The sequence below is a fragment of the Enhydra lutris genome, unplaced genomic scaffold, assembly GCF_002288905.1.
Source record: "Enhydra lutris kenyoni isolate GAN:26980312 unplaced genomic scaffold, ASM228890v2 scaffoldscaffold37, whole genome shotgun sequence".
Classification (NCBI taxonomy): Eukaryota; Metazoa; Chordata; class Mammalia; order Carnivora; family Mustelidae; genus Enhydra; species Enhydra lutris.
The window spans coordinates 7,083,766-7,110,894 of NW_019154121.1; the positions used below are offsets into that span (position 1 = coordinate 7,083,766).

The window sequence follows — 27,129 nt, forward strand, 5'->3', positions numbered from 1 at the left end:
CCTTGACCTTAACCCAAACTGCCTTTTATTGTCCTGGCTTAACTGTTTTATGTGAAGCTTTCCTTGGCACCAGTGGGCAGAATTAATCACTGAGAGTGAATCTTTGGACTTCAGTTTTGTTGTTGAGAAATGAGCTATTAGTTAAGCTTGCCTTTTTTTTTCCCTTGGAAGTAGTCTTTTTTTCCTTCCAGCTGGCTGTCTTTGGTATTCTGAAGTTTCACTGATGAATCTAGATAGGAGATTCTTTTTTATAGGGCTTCATGAAATTGTGAATTGGTGTCTTTCATGGCTCCTAGAAAATCCTTTCCCTTTAGATAATACCTCTGTGCTCTTTTTCTCCTTCCTTCAGAGTCTTCAGAAGTTAAATAAATCTAAGAATTGGGGCGCCTGGGTGGCTCAGTGGGTTAAAGCCTCTGCCTTCGGCTCAGGTCAGGATCCCAGGGTCCTGGGATCGAGCCCCATGTCAGGCTCTCTGCTCAGCAGGGAGCCTGCTTCCTCCTCTCTCTCTCTGACTGCCTCTCTGCCTACTTGTAATCTCTGTCCTTCAAATAAATAGATAGAATCTTTAAAAAAAAAAAATCTAAGAATCACTCTGTCCTCCCATGACTATTAATCTCTTGTATTTTCCCTTGCTTTATCTTCCTGCGCTATATTGATCTTCCAATTCACCCATCTGTTGTTTTTGTTTTTGTTTTCTTAAGTAAACTCTGACCCCAACATGGGGTTCAAACCCCTGACCTGAAGATAAGAAGTTGCTTGTTCTGTAGACTGAGCCGACCCATGCCCATCTATTCTTCAAACTGTCCTTTGAAGTTTTTATTTTGTTGTTTTTGATGTGGGTAGAAACTCTACTTAGTTCTTTTGAAATACATTGTGTGATTTTAAAAATTCCCTGCAGATGTTTTTAAGCCTGTCTGTAATTTTTTTGTGCACATAGTAAAGATATTTGTTCTGTATTCTGTGTCTAATAACCCAGTGTCTGAATGCCTTTGGCTTCTTTTTATTGTCCATTTCTGATTTCGTTTCTGCTTGTTCTCATTTACGATGACTTGTTTCCTTGTATGTTTTGTTATCTTTTGTCCCAAGAAATGATCAGCAGGAGTAATTTGAGATCAGAGATGAAGTTAAGTTCCCCCAGAGTTGATTCATATTTGTTTCTCCAGGCTTCTAGAGGCACCACAAGTCTTAGGCCACATTAAACTACATTTAAAGTTGTGACTTGAGGTTCAACCAGCTAATAATGTACTTACAAAATCCTGTTTTTACATATGCTTCTCTCCTGAACCATTGTGGTCCCAGCTTAAGGTAGGGAGGACATGCATCAGGTCCCCTCCCCCCACCAATCTTGATCAGGCCTTGACAGTTCTCTCTACAGAACTGTCAAAACCAGTGTGAACATTTGTCCAGATCAGCAGGTCCCCAGAGAAAAGGATTCTGCTTGCCTCTCTGAGTTGGAGCTTTTCTTCTGTTTTGGCCTATTAATTCTTTATGTGACCAGGAACTCAGTGCCATTAGAAAGTTTTTATGTGTTTGATGAAGCAATTTGTGTTGCTTTGAGCATCAGTGTTTGTCTGAAAACCTAGCCCACATAAACAAATACAGAGGTTTTTATCTTTATTTTCTTTCTTCAAAACTCATAGGTGGCTGCCTCCTGTGCATCTAGAACTTTATATCTCATAGGGTTTTTGTGAGCATTTTTTTTTTTTTCAGTTTCTACCCTTGGCTCCTTTCAGAACTACTATGCCTGTGAGACTTGTAACAGATACTCTCTCATGAGCTCTGCTCTGTTACCCATTGATAATGTGGAAGAAAGCTTCTGTTTGTATAGAGAAGACAGAAGACCAGTTACAGTGCTTTAAAATGTTCACAAATAATCCTTTTTTTTTTAAGATTTTATTTATTTATTTGAGAGGGAGAGAGAGAGAATGAGAGGAGAGATGTCAGAGGGAGAAGCAGACTCCCTGCTGAGCAGGGAGCGCAGTGTGGGACTTGATCCCGGAACTCCAGGATCATGACCTGAGCCGAAGGCAGTCGCTCAACCAATTGAGCCACCCAGGCGCCCCCACAGATAATCCTTTTTTTTAAAGTAATAATACTCATTTGTAAAAGGTAAGCCAAATTAATATGAAACTTAAGATTTCCTGAGTTATGTTAAGGAAAAAAATCTATTTGTTATGCCTTTTGCAGCAGATGGTATGGTTAAGAACCTGAGCTTTGGAGTCAGACCTGGTGTGAGTGGGCCAGCAATTCACCAGCTGGATCCATGCCCATAAACCAGGGGAGCATCAGCAGAATGAGGACAGAGTCATTCTTCTTCATCATGGTGTCCATAGTGCCTGGCTGGCATAGATGCTCATTAAATGCTTGAGAATGAATGAATAAAAGTTACTTAGAGATTGGATAGCATAAAGGTTAAAAACATGGTTCTAAAGTCAGCCATTGGTTTGACTTGACTCCTTGATTTTACTAGCTATGTGTCCTTTTAGGCTTTTCATCTTCAGTGTCCTCGTCTGTAAGTAGGCTGATGATTGCATTTATCCCATTGGGGTTTTTTTGAGGATTAATGAGAAAATACATGTGGACTATTTGGCATAGTATATATACATGTTAAGCCCCAGGAGGCGTAAACTGCTTCTTTCTATTCTATAAGCTTCAAATCCTTAGCTGTAAAATTGGCAGCATAGTACTGACTCTACAGAGTCATAGCAAGTATCAGTTGAACTCATGGGTATACATTACTTAGCACAGGATTTAGAATCCTGTAAGAATCCAAAAAATGATTGCTATTAGTATTAGTGGCAGTGGTGCCTGGGTGGCTCAGGGTCCTGGGATCGAGCCCCGCAATAGGGCTCTCTGCTCATCATGGAGCCTGCTTCCCCACGCCTGCTTCTCTGCCTACTTGTGATCTCTCTCTCTCTCTCTCTCTGTCAAATAAATAAATAAATAAAAATCTTTAAAAGCAGAAACTTCCAAATCCCTGTTGTAAATGGAGGCATGAAGAGAGCTGTAACAGTACGATTCTATTATTAACAAGCCCTGTGGAGTGTAGAGATTTATTATTGTACTGGAATTTTATTGGAAACGGTAGATATTACACTTCAGCCAGCAGCAGTTGTAAATAAAGATTTGACAGCCCCAGTTTTTCCCTTGAAGTTTGTCTGCAGAGGGTGGTGACCGAGTGAGTGGTGGCTCTGAAGGCTCTGTGATTCCATGTAGTTTACTGTCATGGCGGGCCGCTAGCTACGTTATCAGAGTACCTGCTCCTCCTAGTCTCTTGGCAGAACTATTTCCATTAATCACCTCTTCTTATCTTTGCAACGATTTTCTGCATGAATTTTGATTAACACTATTTTATGATGTAAGAAAGACATTAGGGTTCAAAGCTGACGGCGAAGAAGAAATTCTTGAGACATCTTTGGTGCAAAAAGATGGTTTTTTGTTTTTTTTTTTTTAAAGCACAGGGACAGGACTTGGGCAGAAAGAGCTGTGCTGAGTTCATGAGGAGTGGCCCATTTTATACTTTCAGGTTGGGAGGGGGTTGGGGATAGTGTAAGCCTCCCAGGTATTTTGGAAACAAGGTTTCCAGGATCCTGAGGGGGTTAACTATTGTTAGGAAAGGTAATTTTATTATTGTTTAGTAAAAACTCTGTCATGAGACCCTTCAAATATATATGGGTGGGTCCTGTACTTAAGGGATGATTGTCCACATGTATTTTGGGGATAGAGATAAAGCAAGTTTCCAAAGGAATTTTTATGTGTTAAAGTAGACTTAGGGGGTCCTGGAATTGGGCTAAGATTACCCTTTGCCCTGAGCAGAGTATCAACTTCAAGGTAGTTGAGTCCCTAAAGGAATGTCACTCTTTTGTTTCAAGGACTTGCCAGTGGGCTGTAGGTAGTATGGAAATTCAGTAATTTTTCTTCTGCCTTTATTTCCCACATCACTTTATAGGCGGGGAAATTGAGACTTAAGGAAGCCAAGGAGCTTGGCTCTGGTCACCCAACTAGTCAGTCAAAATGAGTTTAACTCTACAACCACCATACTGTTTTGCCTTCCTAACTTAACTCAGTGCTTATTTTTCTGATAAGGTTAATTTATCTCACTGACATTTATTTGTTGGGGATATAAAGAAAGGAGGGCCATTTATTTATTTATTTTTAAGGCGGGCTCTTCAGGATCTGAGAGTCTGAGGATTCAATTAGTCAATAATTATTGAGTAGAAATATTCTTTAAGAGTCATGATGGCTGACTTTTATCATTCAGTTGCCCTCTTTAGCCTTTCAAGTAGAGTTAGGATGTAAGGCCCTAGTAATTGAGTAGAGTGGGTAAGAACTTTGCTTTTGCCCTTAATTTCTCCTCTCAGATAGACATCACAAGACTGGGGATAGAACCTGGAATAGGAAAAATGAACAAATCATAAATTTAGGCTAGATAGAACAATTTCTGAGTTTTCAAACTACAAGAATTTTGGACTTTGTGGGTTTCTCTGAGCTTTTGACTTTTTCGGGGCCTCTTTCTTTTTTTCTCCTCTTACCCTGTTTAATTTGGGGGTTGTCTTGGGGAAAACATTGTTTTATATTAAGAAATTGGTAAGGCTTAGGAGGAAATAAAACTCTAATTGGCAGTTTGAGATTTATTCTAGGTTTTAAATATTCTGTACCCAATTCATTGTAGTGGGAGGGGGCAAGGGAGGGGATGCGGGGGCTCACACCACTAAGCAATTCTTAGCCATCAGCTGGGTTTCCTACAAATTGACTCAATTCTGACACTGTCTACCCAGATGTAGCATCAGATTCCTTAGGGTAAGGGCTGAGTTCCACAATACTGCCTCCCTCCACTTCAGAGGCTAATCAGAAATCTAGCTGTGCTTTTTATCCGTCTTTTTCCCCTAATTTCCTCTTCGGGTTTAATTAATTTCCTGGGGCGGCTCACAGAACTCAGGGAACTAGTTAATTCACTAATTTACTGGTTTATTACAAAGGATATAAATCAGCAGCCGGATTAAGAAATACAAAAGGTAAGGTTGCAAACAAAGGATTTGTATCCTCAGAGTTTGGGGGCCAGCAGCCTGGCAAGTGGGAGCATTCTAGTTTACCACCTCTAAGCTTGCTGAACCCCTCCTTTGGGTTTCTGTGGCAGCTTCATTACCATTAATTGATTAAATCATTGGCTATTGGTGATTGATTCAACCTCCGGTCCCCCTGTCTCCTTGGAAATCTTGGGGTGGGACTGAGTTCCAGCCTTCATTTCCTGATTTCCATGTTGGTTCCCTGGCAACCAGCCCCCAGATTTAGGTTTGGTTTGAAAGTCACTTCATTAACATGACAAAAGACACTTCTCTGGCTCTTAGTACTTAGGAATTTCCGGGTACTAGGAGCTCTGCCAGAAATGGGGACCGAGACTAAACCCGTATTTCTTATTATAAAATCGTAGTATCATGATTTTGATCTTGGGAAATATAAAGGGTTAGCTAAACTTCATGTTTCTAAGTTTTTAAAGCTAAAATGTGAGGATTTAAAGGGAAGTATATCATAGCGTAAAAGATAACACTGTTTTCTAGGATTTCCCCTGGACTCTTTCTTAGATACTGAATATGGCTAACAAAGTAGAGGAGAATAAGAAAGCTCTTACTGGAACCACATGGTTCCTGATCTAGCCACAGGGAAAGGTACTGCCAACTGTAAGGGAAAGAAGACATGAGGAGGGTTACCTTTGATATATTTGGAGTTTAATCCATTTGATGATCAGATTTTATCCTTCATATAGTTCCTATAAAATATTTTTAGTGTAGGTGTATTTATGAACATCACCTGTTATTTTATTTGAATAAGCCATGAAATCAGGAGACTGACAGTTAGGCATTGATTTATTTGAACATATAATTCCACCTCCCTTTAGATTTTAAAAAATATAAATGTTTTATAATTGGCTCTCATGGATTTTTGTAGATTGAGCTTACAAAGTCTGAAGATAAAGATAGGTACAATTTTTTTTCAGTTATTTTAAGAATAACATAGTGGATGTTTTTTCTTTTCACCTTATAGCCTTTAAATCTGCAAGACAGCAGCCATCCCGAAATGTTGCTACTAAGAATTATTCAGAGGTAAGATGAAAAGTTTTATAGTTGTGTGTTAATAATTTATGCTTCCTGCGTTTTGAATTGTCAGTTCTTTGATCTACAAAGTAAATGAAGAAAAAGTGGGAAACATTAAAGCTGGACAGAATATTATGGGTTATCCAGACCAAGGGCTTCTAGGATTTTTTTTTTTTTTCTTTAAATACTGGATCTCGGGCACCTGGGTGGCTCAGTCATTAGGCCTCTGCCTTCGGCTCAGGTCATGATCCCAGGGTCCTGGAATCAAGCCCGGCATCGGGCTCCCTACTCAGAGGGAAGCCTCCTTCTCCCTCTCCCACTCTCCCTGTTTGTGTTCCCTCTCTTGCTGTGTCTCTCTCTGTCAAATAAATAAAAATATTAAAAAAAAATACTGTATCTCATGATTAGGAACCCATAAATGTGTGTTTACAGTAATATTTTCAAGGATAACATTGTTGAGCCAAAAAGGTCCATGCATAGAATATTAATATTGAAGATTGGAGTTCAGTGCATACAGAAGTCTTATTTAAATCTGGCTTCCTTTTGTTACTTATCCTCTCATGATACCACGGTTGGTTTGTTGATGGCTGGGAGCTAGACTCAAGACAAATTAAGCAGTCAGAATGTAAGGACCTCTGTCTTAAGCTCTAGATTCAATAACATAGGCCCTCTGCACTTCCTTTGGATTACAAGATTTTATATGTGTTTGAAGCGCCTATTACCTTACTTTCAAGACCCACATGTCTTTACGCCTAAGGCAGTGCTCTTGCTTCTGTGTCAGGGTTTCTCCATAGCAGCACTGTTGACCAGATAAGTCTTGAACCAGGTAAGTCTTACTGGGAGGGACTGTCCTCTGCATTGTGGGGATTTTAGCAACATCTTACCCTCTATCCTCTAGATGCCAGTAGCAACCCCCCCCAATTATGACAATCAAAAATGTCTCAGACATGTCCCTAAGTTTCCAGAATAATAGCCATTATCACCTGCAGTTGAAAATTTGTGTTCTGTGTCATACCTGCCCCAGCAGCATTCTCTCAAATTTCGTTCTTCAACTCTTGAATATGTGACAAAAGTTACCCACCCTTCTGTTCCAGAAAACTTCTCTGCTCTGATTTCGTTTTGTCCTTTTATATCCCTTAACCTCATCTTTTTCCCCCCTTCTTCCTGTTGTTGCTGATGTGTGGGTGCTAATAACTATTATCCTGAGCTCCATTTTATTATTTGCTTTCAACTATTGCCTGCTGTCACTTGCAGATCATCTAAAAGCAAAATAGCACACCCACAAAGTAGCTTCTTTTCTGGATTTTTTTCTCTTGCAAGACAGGAACATGAGTTCAAAAGGAATAAGTTGTGCTAAAATAGCTTTTTTGTATTCATTCATTGTGGTTACACAGTGGTAGATTGGGGGAGCGTTGAATACCTTTGATTCCTTCAAGGCACATAAGACAATCTTCTGGTGGTTTTATGACAAAATGCAGAAACATTGGCCGGATTCATAGTTTCTTGGACAACTACATTTAACAATTTTTTATTAATAGTTTTAGGTCAGCCTGGAGGGGGATCTCTCAGATACTGTTTTTTCACTGTTTTGTCCTTGGCTTTGTTCCTTAGCTGCAGATGTAGCAACTGTGTGTATTAAGTGTCAAGATAATACAAAATGTAGAGAGATAAGTAAGTAGTATTTTTTTTTCTTTTTTCCTTTTTTTTTTTAAAAATTATTTATTTATTTATTTATTTGACAGACAGAGATCACAACAAGTAGGCAGAGAGACAGGCAGAGACAGAGGAAGGGGAAGCAGGCTCCCTGCTGAGCAGAGAGCCCGATGTGGGCTTGATGCTGCCTCCATTTCTGGACCCTGGGATCATGACCTGAGCCGAAGGCAGAGGCTTTAACCCACTGAGCCACCCAGGCGTCCCAGTAAGTAGTTGTTAGGGTACGGAATCGCCCACCCCTTGATTAGACAGAGAACACTCTCGATAATGCAAGTCACACAGCGAGGTTTATTTCCAGCTAGCTGGGGTCCAAGTATCTGCCCGGGGCAGCGGGTTTCAACAAGGACCCCGAGCACTCAAAGCCAAGGGTTTATATAGCATTTTCAAGGCACTTTTTCATAGCTACATACAGATCTTGTGCCCCACTTTGACAGTCTTACTTTGTTTAACCTTTGCCACCCCGGCATCACCCTGGCGCCATCCTGGCGGTTAAATGAGATTTAGGTTTAGAAGAAATTTAACTTTATTTACATTTCCTTCTGCCTCAGCCTCCCTCAGTTTTATGGTGTGACCTTAGACCTTGAGGAACTGAGCCATTTGTCTCTGGCCATTGAAGAGATAGCCCTTTTTGTTGTAAATCACCAGGACATCTGCAAACCAAGAGAGACTCCTGTCTTGCAGGATTGTGATCTCTGCAAGTTAACTATTTGTTTTTCTTTAACATTTGGTCCCTGTGGCGCCACCACCTAACTGCCCTGGTGGTATATGATTAAGTTGTTTTTTCAGGTTTTAGCTACTTTCTCTTGTCTCAAGTTACTTGCACCTGTGGGCTGGTTAGGGACGCTCAGTAAAATGGCTTCCTGGCCTTCACGATGGCCATTCTTATGCTAACCCACTCTTATAGTGCAAGGTGCCGGCTTTTGCTTTGCCAAGATGGCTGTACTTATGTCAGGGCTAGACTCGAGGTGGATACAGCCTTGTTTTTCTTGGCCTCCACACCTGGAGCTGGTCTCCAGGACTTGTTTTTAAGTCCCCTGGGGGAAGGGGAGCAGGGACAGTTTAAGGGTTAAACAACAAAGTTGTTGTTTAACCTCAATGGAAGCCTCTGGCTAAAATAGAAATATAAAATAGGTCCTTACATAGTATTTTAGATGATAGAATCAAGAATAACAAATATCTTGGGGTGCCTGGGTGGCTCAGTCAGTTAAGTACCTGCCTTCGGCTCAGGTCATGATCCCAGGGTCTTGGAATCGAGCGCTGCATTGGGGCTCCCTGCTCACCAGAGAGTCTGCTTCTCCCTCTCCGTCTCCCTCTGCTGCTCTCCCTTCTTGTGCTTTCTTGCTCACTCTTTCAAATAAATAAATGTTCCTCTAGGTACCTCGGCTGCCATGGTGTTTAGGAGAAGAGTGAGCTCAGACATGTATAGATACCATTTGTGATTGAAGAGTGACATTAGAGGGAAGTCAGGTTAAGCTTCAGGTTTTGGTTATTGTGGTTTTGTTTTGTTTTGTTTTAAGATTTTATGTATTTGAGGGACGCCTGGGTGGCTCAGTTGGTTAAGCAGCTGCCTTCGGCTCGGGTCATGATCCCAGCGTCCTGGGATCGAGTCCCACATTGGGCTCTTTGCTCGGCAGGGAGCCTGCTTCTACCTCTGCCTCTGCCTGCCCTTCTGTCTGCCTGTGCTTGCTCGCTCTCCCTCTCTCTCTGACAAATAAATAAATAAAATCTTTTAAAAAAAAAAGATTATGTATTTGAGACAGAGAGCATGCATGGGAGATACTGGGAGGAGGAGGAAGGAGCAGAGGGAGAAGGAGAAGCAGACTCCCCACTGAGCAAGGAGCCTGCTGTCAGGCTCCGTCCCAGGACCCCAGGATGATGACCTGAGCTGAAAGCAGTCCAGTCGCTCAACCAACTGAGCCACCCAGGTGCCCCAAACTTAAGTTTTAACAATTGGTTTCTGCCCCCTTTTTTCTGACTTTTTTTTCTAATCTATTAAAAAAAATTTTTTTTGAGATACAACTATTTATTTTTATTCAGATAAATTCCCATAAAATCTATTCACTGTTTTGTTTTTTCCCTTAGGTGATTGAGGTGGATGAGTCAGATGTGGAAGAAGACGTTTTTCCTACGACTTCCAAAACAGAACAAAGGTAGGTGCACTGATTTCCTGCAAGAAGAAACACCCGAAAAATTTTAAATCATCCAAAATTCTACCTATACATTTTTCTGTGCCATAGAAGTTTAACAGATTTGTTCTCAACTGGCCAAATAAATAGAGAAGTGAAAAATAGAGCAAAGCCGAGTTCATAGAGATGACGCAGCATTACTGCAGGTATTTTTCAGTGAAACTTAACCTCTAATTTGTTTCCTTTTGCCTTTATTACTCAGGGATTTTCCTGATGGAGTTTTCTGTGTTCTCTCTAATGAACAGAGTATTGTATTTTTTTTTTATTGTATTTTTCTAAATATTTTATTTCAGCTTCTCTTTCATATCGCATTTTTACGTACTGCGTTTCACAGGGTGCTGTGCCAAACACTAAAAAGAGGATCACGTGGGCTTTTCCTGCCTTTGGAGCGCTCGTTTGCTTCTACCTGTCCCTTTTGGTTTTTGCCATTTTTGCTATTACTTGGCTTGATGCACTGTTAGCATTTCTCTGTGTTGGGTTTTAAGTGGACACTGCTTAACTGAAGCTCAGTTAATGAAAATTTCTACTTAAGAAAATAATCAAGAGCTTTTTTAAACTCTGATTTTCTGTATGAGCATTATATGAGGTCTGTTGGGGATCAGAATAAATGTTTTCACATGGTTACTGCCTTTAGGCAATGCAAGTTATAGTGGAAAAGAGAGATGAACACATTTCAGTCCATTAAAGGATGATGAGTCAGTACATAATTATGTGTGAAATTTTATGATACAGATTAGGTGTGAGTGCTCACAGGCTCTTAGAAAACGGAGCAAGAATTATGGGCTATGAAAGAAGGAAGGGTTTTCTAAGGGAGTAACATTTAGCTGAGGTTTTGAGATAGGAATCTGAGTTTTGAGAGGGGTGGAGAAGGGCAGCTGAGAGTAATGGCCTGAGCAGGAGTTGTTAGCAAGAAGGAAGAGAATGAGGAAAAAAACCCTGCCTCAGTGTTTAACACTGGTTTCATGAGCTCAACCTTGTTTTCATTTCTTAAGGATAAAAATTAAATTTGATTTAAATTAAAAGAATAAGAGAAATTAAATACTAAAGAATGAAATTTTGCTGGGTAGGATTGAGCTTGGGAAAGGCCAAAACCATTGTAGTATCTCAGATTTTTCACCTACCCCATCTTTTAGAACCAATTTTCGTTCCTTGGGCGTGATACTGACCCTACAGAGAATATGTGCTTTATGTGAATTAAGGATCTGTGTTGGGAAAATTGGTATATGTAGTTCTGCATCCATATATTTACTCAGTTACATGTTATGCTAGGAGCTGGGGGTAGAAATATGGAAGAAACGTCTCCTTCCTTCAAGGAATTTCCACTTTAGCAGTATGCTAATTACGAGGCACTAATAATCCAACAAGGTAAATGTTTTATTCAAGTGTAATGAAATCTGAGGGAAGTGACACTGTCTTCTAGAATAGGTCATCGAAGGCTTTACAAAGAAAGTAGGTAATGTTTGGGTTGATGATCAACAGGTGTTTAAGAATGTTTAAAAGAAATTGTCAGAGAGGAAGAATTTCTTCTCCCCTTCAAGGTCTTTCTGGCTGAGCTAAGAACCAAATTGACATGAGACAGATTAATAGGAGGAAATAAAGTTTAATTTCATACATAGGGGGAATCCACACAAACGTGGAAATTCCAAAGACAGACAAAATGAGGTATATATGTCATTCTGAAGTAAGAGAGTAGGGATCTTGGACATCAGTGGGAAAGAAAGCAATTCACAGGAAGATGAAAGACAGTAAGTGCTTGGTAAATGAATGTTTGCCGGGCCACTCAGAATCAGTAGGACAGAGAGGATTTTGATCAAACAAAATCTTTGCTGGGTTCCTCCCTGTCTACCATACCTAGTCCATACCGTAATATGGTTACCTACCTATGGTGATAGCTCTCTTCCTGGAGTAGGTCCAATATCTAAGTCCTTTTTAGGCGTTTGGGGGAAGGTAAAGAGCTTTCCTGAATCTGCTGAGTTTTGATTGCTTTTTAACTCAAAATAATCCTCATGTCAAAGTAACTGATGTTGGGATGGTCTACTGTTGGCCCCTACAAAATTATCAGGGTGCAGCAGTAAAGAGTAATGTCACAGGCCACAGACATCTGCTTGAAAGAGAGATCAGGGAAGGCCTCTGAGGAGATCACCTTTAAGGTAAACTCTTCAGGTGCATGGGTGGCTCAGTCAGTTAAGAGTCTGCCTTTGGCTCGTGTCATGATCCCAGGGTTCTGGGATTGAGCTGCTCATTGGTCTCCCTGCATGGCAGGGAGCCTGCTTCTCCCTCTCCCTCTGCTGTTCCCTCTGGTTTTTCTCCCTCTTTCTCTGTCAAATAAATAAATAAAATATTTTTTTTTAAAAAATTAACTGAAATCTTGCTGAGAGACTTGGCCTTGCAAAAAGCAGGAGGAAGAGCACATACAGAGTGCCTCTCGTTTGTTTGTTTGTTTTTCTTTTTAATTTAAATTCATTAATTAATATATAATGTATTACTGGTTTCAGAGGTACGGGTCTGTGATTGATCAGTCTAAGATAACACCCAGTGCTTATTACATCCTGTGCCCTCCTTAATGTCCATCCCCCAGTTACCCCATCCCCCGCCTCAGCAACCCTCAGTTTGTTTCCTATGATTGAAAGGCTCTTATGGTTTGTCTCCCTCTCTGGTTTCATCTTGTTTTATTTTTTCCTCTCTTCCCCTATGATCCTCTGTTTTATTTCTTAAATTCCACATATGAGTGAGATCATATGATAATTGTCTTTCTCTGATTGACTTACTTCACTTTTAGCATAATACCCTCTAGCTCTATCCATGTCATTGCAAATGGCAGGATTTTTTTTTTTTCCCCCTGTTGGTTGAGTAGTAGTCCATTGTGTATATACACCACATCTTTCCATTCATCTCTTGATGGCTATCTCTGCTGTTTCCATAATTTGGCTATTGTAGACATTGCTGCTGTAAACATTGGAGTGCGGGTGCCCCTTCAGATCACTACGTGTATACAATATATACATGTATACAAATATATTTCTTCCCCGCAGAGAGACAAACCATGTGTGTGTTTATGCATGTATATGTAAATACCTAGTAGTGCAACTCCTGGCTCATAGTGTAGTTCTTTTTTTATTTTATTTTATTTTTTTTAAGATTTATTTATTTATTTATTTGACAGAGATCACAAGTAGGCAGAGAGGCAGGCAGAGAGAGGGGGAGGCAGGCTCCCTGGTGAGCAGAGAGCCCGATGCGGGGCTCGATCCCAGGATCCTGAGATCATGACCTGAGCCGAAAGCAGAGGCTTTAAACCACTGAGCCACCTAGGCGCCCCTGTAGTTCTTTTTTTAACTTCTTGAGGACCTCCATACTGTTTTCCAGAGTGTCTGCACCAGCTTGCTTTCCCACCAACAGTATAAGAGAGTCAACATCTGTCATTTCCTCATGTTAATTTTAGAATTTTAGCCATTCTCATTGGTGTGAGGTGGTCTCTCCTTGTGGTTTTGTATTTTCCTGATGCTGAGTGATGTTGAGCATTTTTTCATTGGTCTGTTAGCCATTTGTATGGCTTCTTTGGAGAAATGTCTGTTCACATCTTCTGCCCATTTCTTGACTAGATTTTTTTGTTTTTTTGGTGATGAGTGATAAGTTCTTTATAGATTTTGGATACTAGCCCTTTATCTGATAGGTCATTTACAAATATTTTCTCCCATTCTGTAGGTTACCTTTTAGTTTTTGTTGACTATTTCCTTTGCTGTGCAAAAGCTTTTTATCCTGATGGAAGTCCCAATAGTTCATTTTTGCCTTTGTTTCCTTTGCCTCTGGAGACGTGTCTAGCAAGAATTTGCTACAGATGACGTCACAGAGGTTGCTGCCTGCGTTCTTCTCTAGGATTTTGATGGATTCCTGTCTCACATTGAGGTCTTTCATTCATTTCGAGTCACTTTTTGTGTGTGGTGTAAGGAAGTGGTCCAATTTCATTCTTCTGTCTGTGGCTGTCCCATTTTCCCAACACCATTTGTTGAAGAGACAGTCTTTTTTCCATTGGATATTCTTTCCTGCTTTGTTGAAGATTCGTTGACCATAACGTTGAGGGTTCATTTCTGGGGTCTCTACTCTGTTCCATTTATCTAATGTGTCTGTTTTTGTGCCAGTACCATATTCTCTTGATGATTACAGGTTTGTAATAGAGCTTGAAGTCTGGAATTGTGATGCCACCAGTTTGGGTTTTCTTTTTCTTTCTTTCTTTTTTTTTTAATTAATTAATTTATTTATTTATTGGTCAGAGAGAGAGAGAGAGAGAGAGAGGGAGAACACAAGCAGGCAGAGCAGCAGGCCGAAGCAGAGAGAGAAGCAGGCTCCCCACTGAGCAAGGAGCCCGATGTGGGGCTCGATCCCAGGACCCCAGGATCATGACCTGAGCCGAAGGCAGAGGCTTTAACCCACTGAGCCACCCAGGCGCCCCGGGTTTTCTTTTTCAACATTCCTTTGGAGATTCGGGTCCTTTCGGTTTCCATACAAATTTTAGGATTATTTGTTCCAACTCTGTGAAAAAAATTGATGGTATTTGATAGGGATTGCATTAAATGTATGGATTGCTCTGGGTAGCATTGATATTTTAACAATATTTGTTCTTCCAATCCATGAACATGGAACATTTTTCCATTTCTTTGTGTCTTCCTCAGTTTTTCTCATGAGTGTTCTTCCCCCCCCCCCCCCCAAGATTTTATTTATTTATTTGACAGAGAGAGAGAGATCACAAGTAGGCAGAGAGGCAGGCAGAGACAGAGGGGGAAGCAGACTCCCTGCTGAGCACAGAGCCCGACTTGGGGCTCGATCCTAGGACCCTGAGATCATGACCTGAGCTGAAGGCAGAGGCTTTAATTCACTTAGCCACCCAGGTGCCCCTCATGAGTGTCCTATAGTTTTCTGAGCACAGATCCTTAGCCTCTTGAAAAAGAAAGAAGCTTAACTGTAGTTAGGAGCCAGTGACCAATCCATGGAAAAGAAGGGGTTTGAGATAAGAATAAGAAAAGCGGGAATACATCATGAAGCAGTAACAGTTGAGCAGGGTAAGGTATTTGGACTTTATTATAAATGCAGGGAAATCCATGGAAGGATTTTGAGAGAGTAGTGGCACCATCTGATTTATATTTATAAAGGACCCCTGTGGTACAGGAAGCAAGGTACGTAGGCTGACCTGAAAGGAGTGTGTGTAGTCCCCAGAAGAGAGATAACAGAGGCTTGTACCAGAGTGGTAGCAAGGGAAAGGGAAGGAATAGACGGTTTCAGGGTATATTAGGAGGTAGACATGACAGACGTCGGGGATGTATTGACTATCTGGAGTGAGGGAGAATGAGTTATCATGGTTGGTTTCCAGGTTTTCTACTTGAACTCTTAGTGCCATACACTGAGAAAGTCATCAAAGAAGAGAAATAGATTTTGGTAAGGGATGATGGGCAGAAAATCAAATAATTCTGCTTTAGATGTGGAAAGTTTGAGATGCCTGTGAAATTTATATGAAGGGGTTGGTGGTAGGCAATTGGATATATGAGTCCGTAGCTCAGATGCGAGGTTTGAATGATACCTAAATGTCCTTCTCAACAGCATATAACAGATACACAGATATTGAACTTGAAGCTATTAGAATGGATTGATCACCTTACAAGAGAAGGTAGAGAAGAGAGGGCTTTGTGTTCTAGTACCTGGGTTTTAACCTTTAGAATTTAGGAAAAGTAGGAGCAATGAGAAAGACCCAGAAGAGTATGGCGTTGCCAAAGCCAGTGCCGGCCTTGGTAGAACGAGTGCAAAATACCAAGACAGGCTGAGGTGCAAGTCAGGTTGTGTATTTGTGGTCTATAGTTGAGGATAATTGGGGTAGCATTTCTCAGTCTTGAGTTACTGTCTTAAACTATAAGTTTAAGGACTTAAACTAAGTCCTATATTAGTCAGGACACCTTAGGTTCTTTGATCCAATGAAAACCTAACTCAAATTTGCTTAGGGAAAAGGAGGTTTATTGAAAGAATATCTGAATATGTCAGTCCATCAAAGGAAGAGAGTCCCTTTCAGTACTTGCTTGATCATTCTTGTCTTTGTGAATTAAAACACACACAAACAAAAACAAGTGTAGCTTTCTGAGGTTTTTTTTTCCCCCCAGTAGTGCATCAGTAGTCGAGAGGAAATAAGAAGTTTAGGTTGCATGAGGTCCTTATTTTTCATTATTAGAACCAATGGAAATACTATTTTAGTATGTTTGACATATATTTTAAAGGTATTAAAGAAAAATATCTTGATTTTTGTTACCATTTTGTGTTGTCTACTTTTCAGTAGAATAAATGTCTGTCACTTTCTTATTTACTCCTGCGGTAATAAGAATAACTGAATTGTTTATTCTTCTGAGCCTTTCCATGTGAATTAACTTGTGTGGTGCTCACATGCACCCCAGGAGGCAGATGAAGCTGTAACTATCCCATTGTCCCTTGGAAGAAAGTGAGGCACAGTAGGTTAAGTGGCTTACTTATTTACCGAGGCCCAGCCAGTCACACAGCCAGGGGTTCTGCTGCAGACCTGTTTGTGCTGCTGCTTCGCTTCATAGCACAACAGATTCACCTCTCAAACCACTGTGCAGGCAGTAGGAACCATTTAAATGATGAGAGGCAACTTAGAAATTAATGTTTTTGGCAGCAGATCAGAAATCAGCCATGGCAAATTTGTGTTTCTGATGAAGCAACGACTGACACAATTTTGGTGGGTTTTGAAGACTGACTTATTAATGGCAAGGTTTGTATGGTTATTTTGATTATTTACAGTATTTAAGCTCTAAAACATACAAGGTATGGGCCTTGTACAAGTTGTTTTACTTCTCTGTGCCTCAGTATCCTCATTTATAAAATTAATATAATAGTATTTACCCCATATGGTTATGAGATTTAAGTGGGTTAATACTTATAAAGTGCTAAGTACAATGCCTGACACATAGTAACACAGTAACAGCTCTATAAGTGTTCATTAAATAAATTAAATAGCAGGCTAGGGAAAATAGAACAAGAGTAACAGGAGGAAAGGTAAGCAATAAAAGCTCCATAATGCCCAGCAGTTAACTTGGAAAAGGAAATAACTTAAGGGCTGTAAAACTGCCTCCTGCCAGATGGGTAACAGAGAGCCTACTTTTCCTTGGGAAGGTTGTTCCAGACTTTGTCCTTGTGCTGGCAATAAGAGGGCCGTTCAGGTTTGGTAGCAGTACCAAATAAACCGAGGACCCTCCCTCAAAACATCAATAAGGGGTGTGGGGGAGGGGCAGACATTGAGTGGTGGAAAGCTTGCATTTTTGTGGCACCTGTGATGTGCCAGCCACAGTATTAGGCCAGTTCTAACATGTCACCTTGTGCTTAAACACTGCTGCAGCTGACTTCTTGGCTGAACATCTCTAGGCTGAACGCTCTGATATATGGCCCCAAATAGTATCTGAACAAAAAAGGGAAACAAGCTTACAGCTCCTGGCGCTCAATTTGATACACCCTCTCTTTTTATTTTAGCCATCCACATGAAGCAAATCAAATTAAACCTTTTCTCATAACCAGGATAAGGCCCATTTATTCGACCCAGCAATCAAAAGAGTATAACCATTTCTTTCCCTCCCTACTGTTGATTTCTAGGGCTAGGGGTCCTTCACAAATGAGATCTGTAAGTCTGTGGAGCCCCCCGATGCAGAACTTAGGACTCTCGCTGTGATCAGATGAGCCACTGTCCATCATAGATGACTGGCTCGTTTCTGGGTCCCATTGGTTATTTGGGGAGACATCAGAAGCCAAGTCAGGTCTTAGTGGGGTTTTTTTTTTTTTCCATAAACCAGCCCCCTTTCCCCAGCCCCCAGGGAGAATGGGTTCACCTAACTTCTGCCTCCTTGGCACTGTGGCTGTATGCTCTTGATGACCTGCTTCCTGTCACAGATGGAAACAAGTCAGCAACTGACCAGTTCCCGCTTAGGCCAAGTATAGAGAGATGGGCATGTCCCAGATGGATCGCTTGATAAATTTCCTTGATCTCTACTTCTAAAGCCGTGTTGCCCTTCAAGTTTGCTTCATAGATCCTCCTGTCCTTTACTTTTATGTAGAAGAACCTGTGGGTTTTTTCTTTCCTTCTGACATATGCCCTCTTGATTCTCAACCCACTTGTCCAGACAAGATCTTCAGATATACTTCAGACGTACTTTTGCTGTAACATCCCAATGCATGGTAATAAATTAGTAGCTAAAAGTTTACAAATGCTGCTTTCATTTAAGACTGGAGTTGGCAAACTTTCTTAAAGGGCCAGATAGCAAATATTTTAGGCTTTGCAGACCAAGAGGCAAAGCTGAGGCGATTATGTAGATATTTGTAAAACCATTTAAATGTACCCCATTTCAAAATGGGAAAACCATTCTTAGTTCATAGGCAGTAAAAAACCAGGCTGGATAGACTGCAGTGACCTGATCTAAGAGGATTTAGAATTCCTGCTGATAAAAAGACAGACAAATATGAGTTCCTTTACCACAAGTTAAGCTTCATAAGGAGGGGAATCATGATCTTGTTTGCTGATATTTCCCAGGGCCTATCAGAGTACCTGGAAAAGAGCAAGCTCTCAGTGTATATTTGCTATTTGATTTGGATCGAACATGAGTAAGACGAGCAGTGAGCAGTGAGCCCTAGAAAATTGTGAGCCTCCCCTGAAATCCCTTTATCTTGTAACAGAAATATAGCTGGTATTTGAATACAAATATTTCCATATTCAATTTTCAGGAGTGGGGGATGATAGTAGATGCATGTTAATACATGCTAAGCACTATAATAAGCAAGGATCGGTATAGTATTTAATAGATGTTAGGCGACTGATCTAAGTCTTTTAGCATATTAACACAGTAATTCTCTAAAAACTTATTACTATCCTCATTTTATGGATGAGAAAATTGAGGCAGAGAGGCTAAGTAACTTGCCTGAAGCCACATAGCTAGTAAATGACAAAATTGGAATTCAGACCCTAGCTCCAGAGTCCTTTTCCTCACCATTACATTTTTACTGTCTCTAGTGTAGATTGAGGGAAGGGATTAGCTATCTTTACTCATGGCTGCTACTAGAATGAAAAATCGCACTTAAAAGGGCTCATGAATTCTCTCATTCATTTTCTTTATTTTTCCCATGTTTCTGCCTCAGGTGGTCGAGCGCATCATCATCAAGCAAGTGCATGTCCCAGAGCCAAATAGCTAAAGGAGTTGATTTTGAATCAGATGAGGTAATAAAGTAATATTGTTAAATCTTCATCAATTTTCAGCTGTCTATAAAATTTAAGTAAGGACTGCTAAGCTAGTTGCTGGAAATGATTTTTTAAAATACGTGCATTGATAACCTTCCTTTGAACTGTACTTAATGTTAAGAATCAACAAGTAGGGGCACCTGGGTGGCTCGGTGGGTTGCCTCTGCCTCCGGCTCAGGTCATGATCCTGGGGTCCTCGGATCGAGCCCCGCATTGGGCTCTCCGCTCAGCAGGGAGCCTGCTTCCCCCTTTCTCTGTCTCTGCCTGCCTCTCTGCCTACTTGTGTCTTCTGTCTGTCAAATAAATAAATAAAATCTTTAAAAAAAAAAAAAAAAGAATCAACAAGTAATGTTTGTTGGGTACCCGTAAATCTAAATACTCAGCTATAAAAGACCTGCCAATTTTTATTTATTTATTTTTTATTTTTTTTATTTTTTAAAGATTTTATTTCTTTATTTGACAGACAGAGATCACAGGTAGGCAGAGAGGCAGGCAGAGAGAGAGAGGAGGAAGGAGGCTCTCCACTGAGCAGAGAGCCCGATGCGGGGCTCGATCCCAGGACCCTGAGATCATGACGCGAGCCGAAGGCAGAGGCCTTAACCCACTGAGCCACCCAGGCGCCCCAACCTGCCAATTTTTAAAATAGGATATCCTGAATTCTTAATTAATTTGCCCTGTTAATCGTGGATCAGAATAGTTTTTCCTCCATTTCTGTCATTTATATTTGGAGAAGTGATAATGATATTCTAGAAGTTTTTAATGTTACTTTAATAAAATATTTATTAAGTACTTGCTACATGCTTTACATATTTCATATATAAAAGGGTACATGGTGGTGATTTTCATTTACAGAGGGTTTCAGATATTGACTGAAGTGCCACATGGCAGGACGTGTGAAAGAAACTACAATTTATGTCCAGGCCATAAAACTACCAAGTCTCTTCTAAGCTGGGGGAGAAGGAATAGAGAGGCAGACTCAAGACTAGCCTCTTGGCTTCACTCATCCGTTCATTCAGCTGTGTTAAAGCCTGGCCTTTCCCATTCCTCCATGGCAGCCAGTTAATGGGCCTTTGCTAGTTTTTGTTAAATTGCTTTAATGTGTTTTTCTTAGCTCTGTAACCCCTTTCATTTCTTTCTTTTATTTTTTTAATTTTTGAAAGATTTTATTTATTTGAGAGAGAGCGTGCAGGTAGGGGGGAGGGGCATGGGAAGAAGGAGAAGCAGACTCCCGGCTGAGCAGGGAGCCGCACCCAGGACCCTGAGATCATGACCCGAGCAGAAGCCAGACACCTAACTGATTTGAGCCACCAAGACACCCCATTTCTTTCTTTATTTCTTTTTTTTTAAAGATTTTATTTTATTTATTTGACAGAGAGAGAGAGAGATCACAAGTAGGCAGAGAGGCAGGCAGAGAGAGAAGGGGAAGCAGGCTCCCTGCTGAGCAGAGAGCCCGATGTGGGGCTCGATCCCAGGACCCTGAGACCATGACCTGAGCCGAAGGCAGAGGATTAACCCACTGAGCCACCCAGGCACCCCCTTTATTTTTATTTAAAAAGTTTTTTAATTGTGGTACAAACATACAGGGTAAAACTTGGCATCTTGGGGTGCCTGGGTTGCTCAGTCAGTTAAGCATCTTCCTTTGGTTCAGGTCATGATCCCAGGGTCTTGGGATCGAGCCCCATATTGGACTCTCTGCTCCATGGGGAGGCTGCTTCTCCCTTCTTCCTCTCCCTCTGCTCCTGCTCCTGTGTGTTCTTTCTCTCTCGCACTCTCACACTGTCTCTTGAATAAATAAAATAAAATCTTTTTTAAAAAAGATTTATTTATTTATTTATTTATTTATTAGACAGAGATCACAAGTAGGCAGAGAGACAGGTGGGGAGGGGGGTGGTGAGGGAGGGGGAGCAGGCTCCCTGCTGAGCAGCGAGCCTAAAGCGGTGCTCAAACCCAGGACCCTGAGACAATGACCTGAGCCGAAGGCAGAGGCTTATTAACCCACTGAGTCACCCAGGCGCCCCAAAGTAAAATCTTAAAAAAAAAAAAAAAAAAAAAAACTTACCATCTTAAACATTTTTCAGCGTGCAGTGCACTAGTGTGAAGTATATTCATTTTGTAGTGCAGTAGATCTCCAGAATTTTTTCATCTGGATTTAAAAATCTCCACCCACTGAGCAACTCCTCATTTCCCTTTCCTCCCAGCCTCAGTAATCACCATTCTACTTTTTGTTTCTATGAATTGGACTGCTTTAGATACGTGCTATAAGTGGAGTCACAGTGTTTATCTTTTTGTGACTGACAAAAAGATGCCCTGCAGGTTCATCCCTGCTGTAGCCCTTGACTCACACCTTTCGTTTTGAGCTTCCGCTGTTGCTGTCATGTCCTGTATCCCAGCTGTGGTTTTGAACCAGCTTGAGGAGAGGACTCACCAGCAGTTCAGGCTGCAGAGAACAATGGCAGCATGAGCTCAAGCTCCCTGTGAAATAGTACCATGTTGCCTCCAGGAGGGAAGCAAGCAGTTGTGGTCATTTATTCATTCCAGTCATGTATAGATGGACATGTTAAATGTTAAAGTTAGAGATTTGGATATAGTTCATGTTAACTGCAAAGAAAAGCAATTAGCAGGTTATTATGCCTCAAGTTGGATTTATCTCTGGTTTTTAATAAGTTCTGCCTTTGTTAATAGCAGAAAATGAATCAGTAATGTGAGTCAATTTGTATTTTTCTAGGCATTCATTTCTCACTAGAGATAGGTAACGTAGGTAACAAAGGATAGCTAACTTAGCCTAACACCAAATAATTATCCCTTTTTATTAATGTCTTAAAAGAAACAAATCAGGGGCACCTGAGTTGCTCAGTCAGGTAAACATCAGCCTTCGGCGATCCCAGGGTTCTGAATCGGGTTCCGCACTGGGCTCCCTGCTCAGCCAGGAGTCTGCTTCTCCCTCTCTCTCTGCCACTTCCACCTGCTCGTGCTCTCTTCTTGCTCTCTATCCCTCTCTAATTAATTAAAAAAGAAAGAAAGAAAATTTACAGGCAGATTTGCTTTCTCCTGGATATTTAGCTAGAGAATACATCAGAATCAATTTTAAGTTATCCTCATCAAATTTTATAATTTGGGCTCATCTGAGGTTTGTTAGTTTTCCTGCTAACTAAGATTATATGCTCTTACTGTGCATATAATCTTCGGTCTCATTCCAGCATGAGAACTCTTCCATACTGCTGCTTTTTCCAGAAAGATACTTCAAAGATTGATTTGCTAGGTGTCTTTTTGCAGCAGTCTAAGAGTAGCTGTCTACTGCTGGCATGAAATGGGTAACAGGAAATAAGAATTATAGCTATTTCTGAGTTAGGTCCTGTGCCTTCATATTTGGCCGGGGGGGTGAGTTTCCAGAATATTAGGTAACATCAGTAATAAAATGTAATTAGGGAAAAAACTCCCGAAAAGCAAACAGAAATAACTTGAAGAGTATTAACTTTCCTGGCTTACCCATACTTTATTTGCCTTTTTTAAGGTTAATAATTGAGAGAAATGTATATGATATATATTGTAGGGATCCACACACACCTACACATATATCAGGATCAGTTATTTTCAGAGCTTGCTAAGAATTTAACTGACTGACTTACTTCCACGGTGAAAGAGCTACCAGGGAAGGGAGGAAAAGATAAATGAACAGACGATTCATATCCATAAAGCAGAGAGAACAATGAAAGGCACCTCATGTGAAAGGACGAAATGGCTTTTATTGGTATTGTTTACCTGTGAGCATGTCTGTCTTGTCTGAGTGAAGCGTGCAACAGTCACTCCTGTAACATTTGTATGTCATTTCAGGATGACGATGATGATCCTTTTATGAACATGAGTTCTTTAAGAAGAAACAGAAGATAATGTATTTAATATAACTTTGAAGTTTTCAAGGTTCAGGAAAAAGCAAAATGTTGCAAGCTGAGAGTTTACAGTTGAAGATTTTTAAAGTACTGCTGTTAACTAAAGAATTTGAAAAAGATGTACTTAACAGGGAAATTTCATGTGTAAGAATTTATGTTTTGGGGTGTCATTCCCTGAACATGACTCCTTTAATTGAGATGCTTCCCAGCTCAAGAACGTACAGAATAAGATTGGTTCTCCTTATTTTTTTAATCTAGTTGTTAACATTACCTGGGGCTGCTCTATAAAATCAGAATGTTATTTTCTTCACATGTGTTAGTGTACGTCTTACCAAATGAGGGTTTTGCTTAAATACCATTCTTGAGAGTAAGGATTAAAAGAAATCTATCACTGTATGTTTCTGCTTCGTGATCAAAGACTCTTAGTATTTTAATGTAGTTACGTTTAGCCAAAGTTGAGGAAAAGAGCTTATAAAATCTGACCCCTTTATAATTTTAATAAATTCTAGAGATTCTGGATTTCCTCAGGGTCAAACAGTCTTTGCGAAACTGTGCCCAAGCTCACTGTTCATTACTATATATTGTTCTTTTTCTAAAGCTTGTGATAGTGTCAGACACTGAGACTTTGAATGTTAGAGGTACCTTATGCTTTGAATAATTAGATAGATTTGTATTTAAAAAATAGAAAAATCTCAGAATTAAGTTTTTGATTTTAGTTGTAGCAAAGATTTTTAAAAGATTGGGTTCCCATTGGGTTCCCATTAGTCATTTTCTTCATTCTTCATGGTTCTCTCTTCCCTTATTCTGGAGCTCTCTCATCTATTTCTACAAGGAAAAGTGTTAAAAAAAAAAAAAACTTATTCTAACTGTATTTTTTTCAAAAATACTGAAGAACTTTTTTAGATAGAGTGATCAGTTGAGCATTATATTAGATGAAAGTACTGAACTATAACTTCTGTGGACTATCCATGCCAAAATTTTATATTAATCATATTTTATCTTAGCATTGGACATGGCCAGTTCCAGACATCTTAGTGAAGCAGCCTTGTTAAGGCCATATTTTCTCCCATCCAAGTACTGGCCAAGTCCGACTCTGCTTAGCTTCCATGATCAGGCACATTCGGGGGGTATGACCGTGGGCAAGCTTGTATTTCTTTACTTGTGTTGCAGGGGGTGGGGGAGGCAATAACGATTTGACCTTTTCAGATTTAAGCTCAATAATTCCATCTCCATCTTAAGACTGTTAAAACACCCCCTGAAGTATGTCTTGTTTTCCTCTCTGAGGTAGCTATATTTAAAGACTTGCTAGGGAAGTCACAGATCTCGGTGGTACAACAGCCTGACATTTCTTCACTTATATATAGAATTAAACACTTGACTGAGCAATATTCATGATTACTGGCGTGGTCACACCTGAACTATGTCAAATTATAAAAGAACATTTGCATAGTGGCTTTCTCCATATTGTACCCCTTTGACATGGCTTCGGTCAGAACTGGGATATAACATTCTGTGGGATGAACTAGGATAAAAAATCTGTTTTAAATATTTTTTTAAAATATATTCTGTATCAACTTGAGCATAAAGATTAGGTGAGCCGATAGCATTAACCCAGCAAAAGGCATTATCCTGTGAAATATTGTCAGGACCATGTCCCGACATCTTGACTATTCCCAGCATCAGCGAAGCCGGGAATGAGAGTTGCTTCCTGTGTAGAATGGAAGCTGGTTTGGATGGTGGCATCCAGGCAATGTAGGCCCCACGTGGGGCAGGGTCAGCTGATGACTCTTCTCTCCTGCCACCGAGATGTGCCCATGTGGGGGTCATCATGAAGGACACAGTCACAAAAGCATGCTGACAGCTTCTTACGAAAAAAGAAGACTTTTTCTCCAAAAATTCTCCATGGTATGACAAAGGTACTAAATGTCATGCCGATAGCTCCCAGGAAAGGTGATTCCATGGCAGTTAGAGAAGTGAAAATCTCAGCGAATCCAAGTCACTTTGTTAACAGCTTGTATCGCTTCAGTATGGTAAAACGTGAAAGAAAATCCTTTCTGATTGAATATTGTTAACATAGTTAAATATGCCATGTAGCCTTGCTATTCTCTATCAAGGCCATAAAATCTAGGGTCTTTTGGTATTCAGAGATGTTAGTACAGGTGTGTAGAGGTGATTCCAAATGGTGACAACCTGCAGTTGCTTTCTGGAGGCCAAGAGAGCAGTGCTGAACACGTTCTGAGGGAAAGATCTTCCATTATTTACCAAAGAATAGACCTCTTTCTGGTGTTTTGTTCCTATTGTAAAAACAGAGCAGCGCGTTTACAAGGTTAAGAATGCACTGTAGTTCTAGGAAATTCTAGGAAGTATGACTGGTGCTTAGAAAGTTCAAGCATGTAGGCATAGGACTTAATTCGGGTACATAGAAACCATTTCTTCCCTGTAAGCTTTTAAAATTACAGAGAACAAAAACAGAAAAGTCATGTGGCTTAATAAGGAATTATAAAATGAGCACTCATGACATTTCTATGCCGGTCAAGAAATAGACCATCACTTGTGCCCCGGAAGCCCACTGAGTGTTCTGCCGTCTCCTCGGGCTAACCAGTCCTGACTTCTGTCATTGAGAAGCTCTTCTTTTTGCCACAAGGTGGTGCTTCTACCGTTGGATGGCAGATAGGATGATGCAACAGCAAATCTGAAAGAAGTATAGTTTTGCGGCAAATTTGGAACTTATGCAATAATACTAAGCCTATGCAGTAATACCAAATTAGCCTTCTAGTCTTAGATGTAAATTGCTTTACATATTTCACCTGGCTCTGCCTGTGACTGAGGAAGTTGCCAGTTGGATAAATTTTACAAATACCGGTTCAAGAAGAAACTGTTTTATGTTTTAATAAACAAAGAGAAAAACCCTTTATTAGAAAAAATAAAAAGTCTCCCATTGTAAAATTTGTCTTTTGAAATGTACTATATTTAAAAATAACTTTCCCCTAATGTAATCTGACTTTTAAAATCTATCATACATTTAAATCATGGTGTTCTGTAGCTTTTTTAAGGCTTATTTCCATTAAAATTATTGTAAAAGATTTGTAGAATAAAGGTTTGTGTTTTAAGTCCAAAGAGCTTCCATATTCTTCTTTTTTTTTTTTTTTGACACACAGAGATCACAAGTAGGCAGAGAGGCAGAGAGAGGAGGAAGCAGGCTCCCCGCCGAGCAGAGAGCCCGATGCAATGCAGGGCTCGATCCCAGGACCCTGGGATCATGACCTGAGCCGAAGGCAGAGGCTTTAACCCACTGAGCCACTCAGGCGCCCCAAGCTTCCATATTCTTGAATGAAAAATGACTGCATTTTGTTATTTGCTTATCCCTTTTAATACTTTTTTTAACTCATTGTTTATTAGCTAGGTCTGAAGACACTAGAATGTTAGTTTGAGCTCTGTAAAGCCAGTTAACATAGCTTGCTATTGCCGGCACATTTGTGTATCTTGACTGTGACTATTCACTAGAGCTGGTTTTAGCTGTTTTTAAATTATAAAGGCAGTGAATATTTATTCTTTAAAATTCAAACAGAGCATATATTAAAAATATGTATATTTCCCTGTAATCTTCTCCAGACTTAACTCCCAACAATTGGGTACACATTTCTCCGATTACTTTAGCATGATTACTGACCAAAATTGAATTAGAACCCCTAGTTACGTAGTCACATTTTGAGTCCCTATCTCAAGGTGTATTTTCAGCTTGGTACTTGACATCCTGATGTTTCCACAGCCGCTTTATCACCTCTCTTGGTCAAGCCACCATTGTCTGTTCTGAGGGATAACTACTGCTTTTCAGGCCATCATTGAAAGGTTACCACTCCCTTTGAGTCAGATGCAGGAATGTTTCATCTGTGTGCCTTGCCATCAGAAGCGGTAAAGTGATTTTCAAAGGGCTCTTCGCTAGTGATGGCACATGATAGTGGATTAATTTAAGAAACAGG

At 40.3% G+C, this 27,129-nt stretch overlaps 1 protein-coding gene across 2 annotated transcripts in view; it reads left to right on the forward strand.

The window, feature by feature from the left end:
* Positions 1 to 26,067, forward strand: part of LOC111154487 (MRE11 homolog, double strand break repair nuclease) — an 81,636-nt gene extending 55,569 nt beyond the window's left edge. For both annotated transcript variants that reach the window (XM_022514100.1, XM_022514099.1), the window contains exons 17-20: positions 6,043 to 6,101; positions 9,888 to 9,955; positions 19,163 to 19,241; positions 23,094 to 26,067. In XM_022514100.1, the coding sequence (XP_022369808.1) occupies positions 6,043 to 6,101; positions 9,888 to 9,955; positions 19,163 to 19,241; positions 23,094 to 23,150 (263 nt within the window). In that variant the 3' untranslated portion in view covers positions 23,151 to 26,067. The remainder of the gene's footprint in view (positions 1 to 6,042; positions 6,102 to 9,887; positions 9,956 to 19,162; positions 19,242 to 23,093) is intronic.
* Positions 26,068 to 27,129: the final 1,062 nt, after the last annotated feature.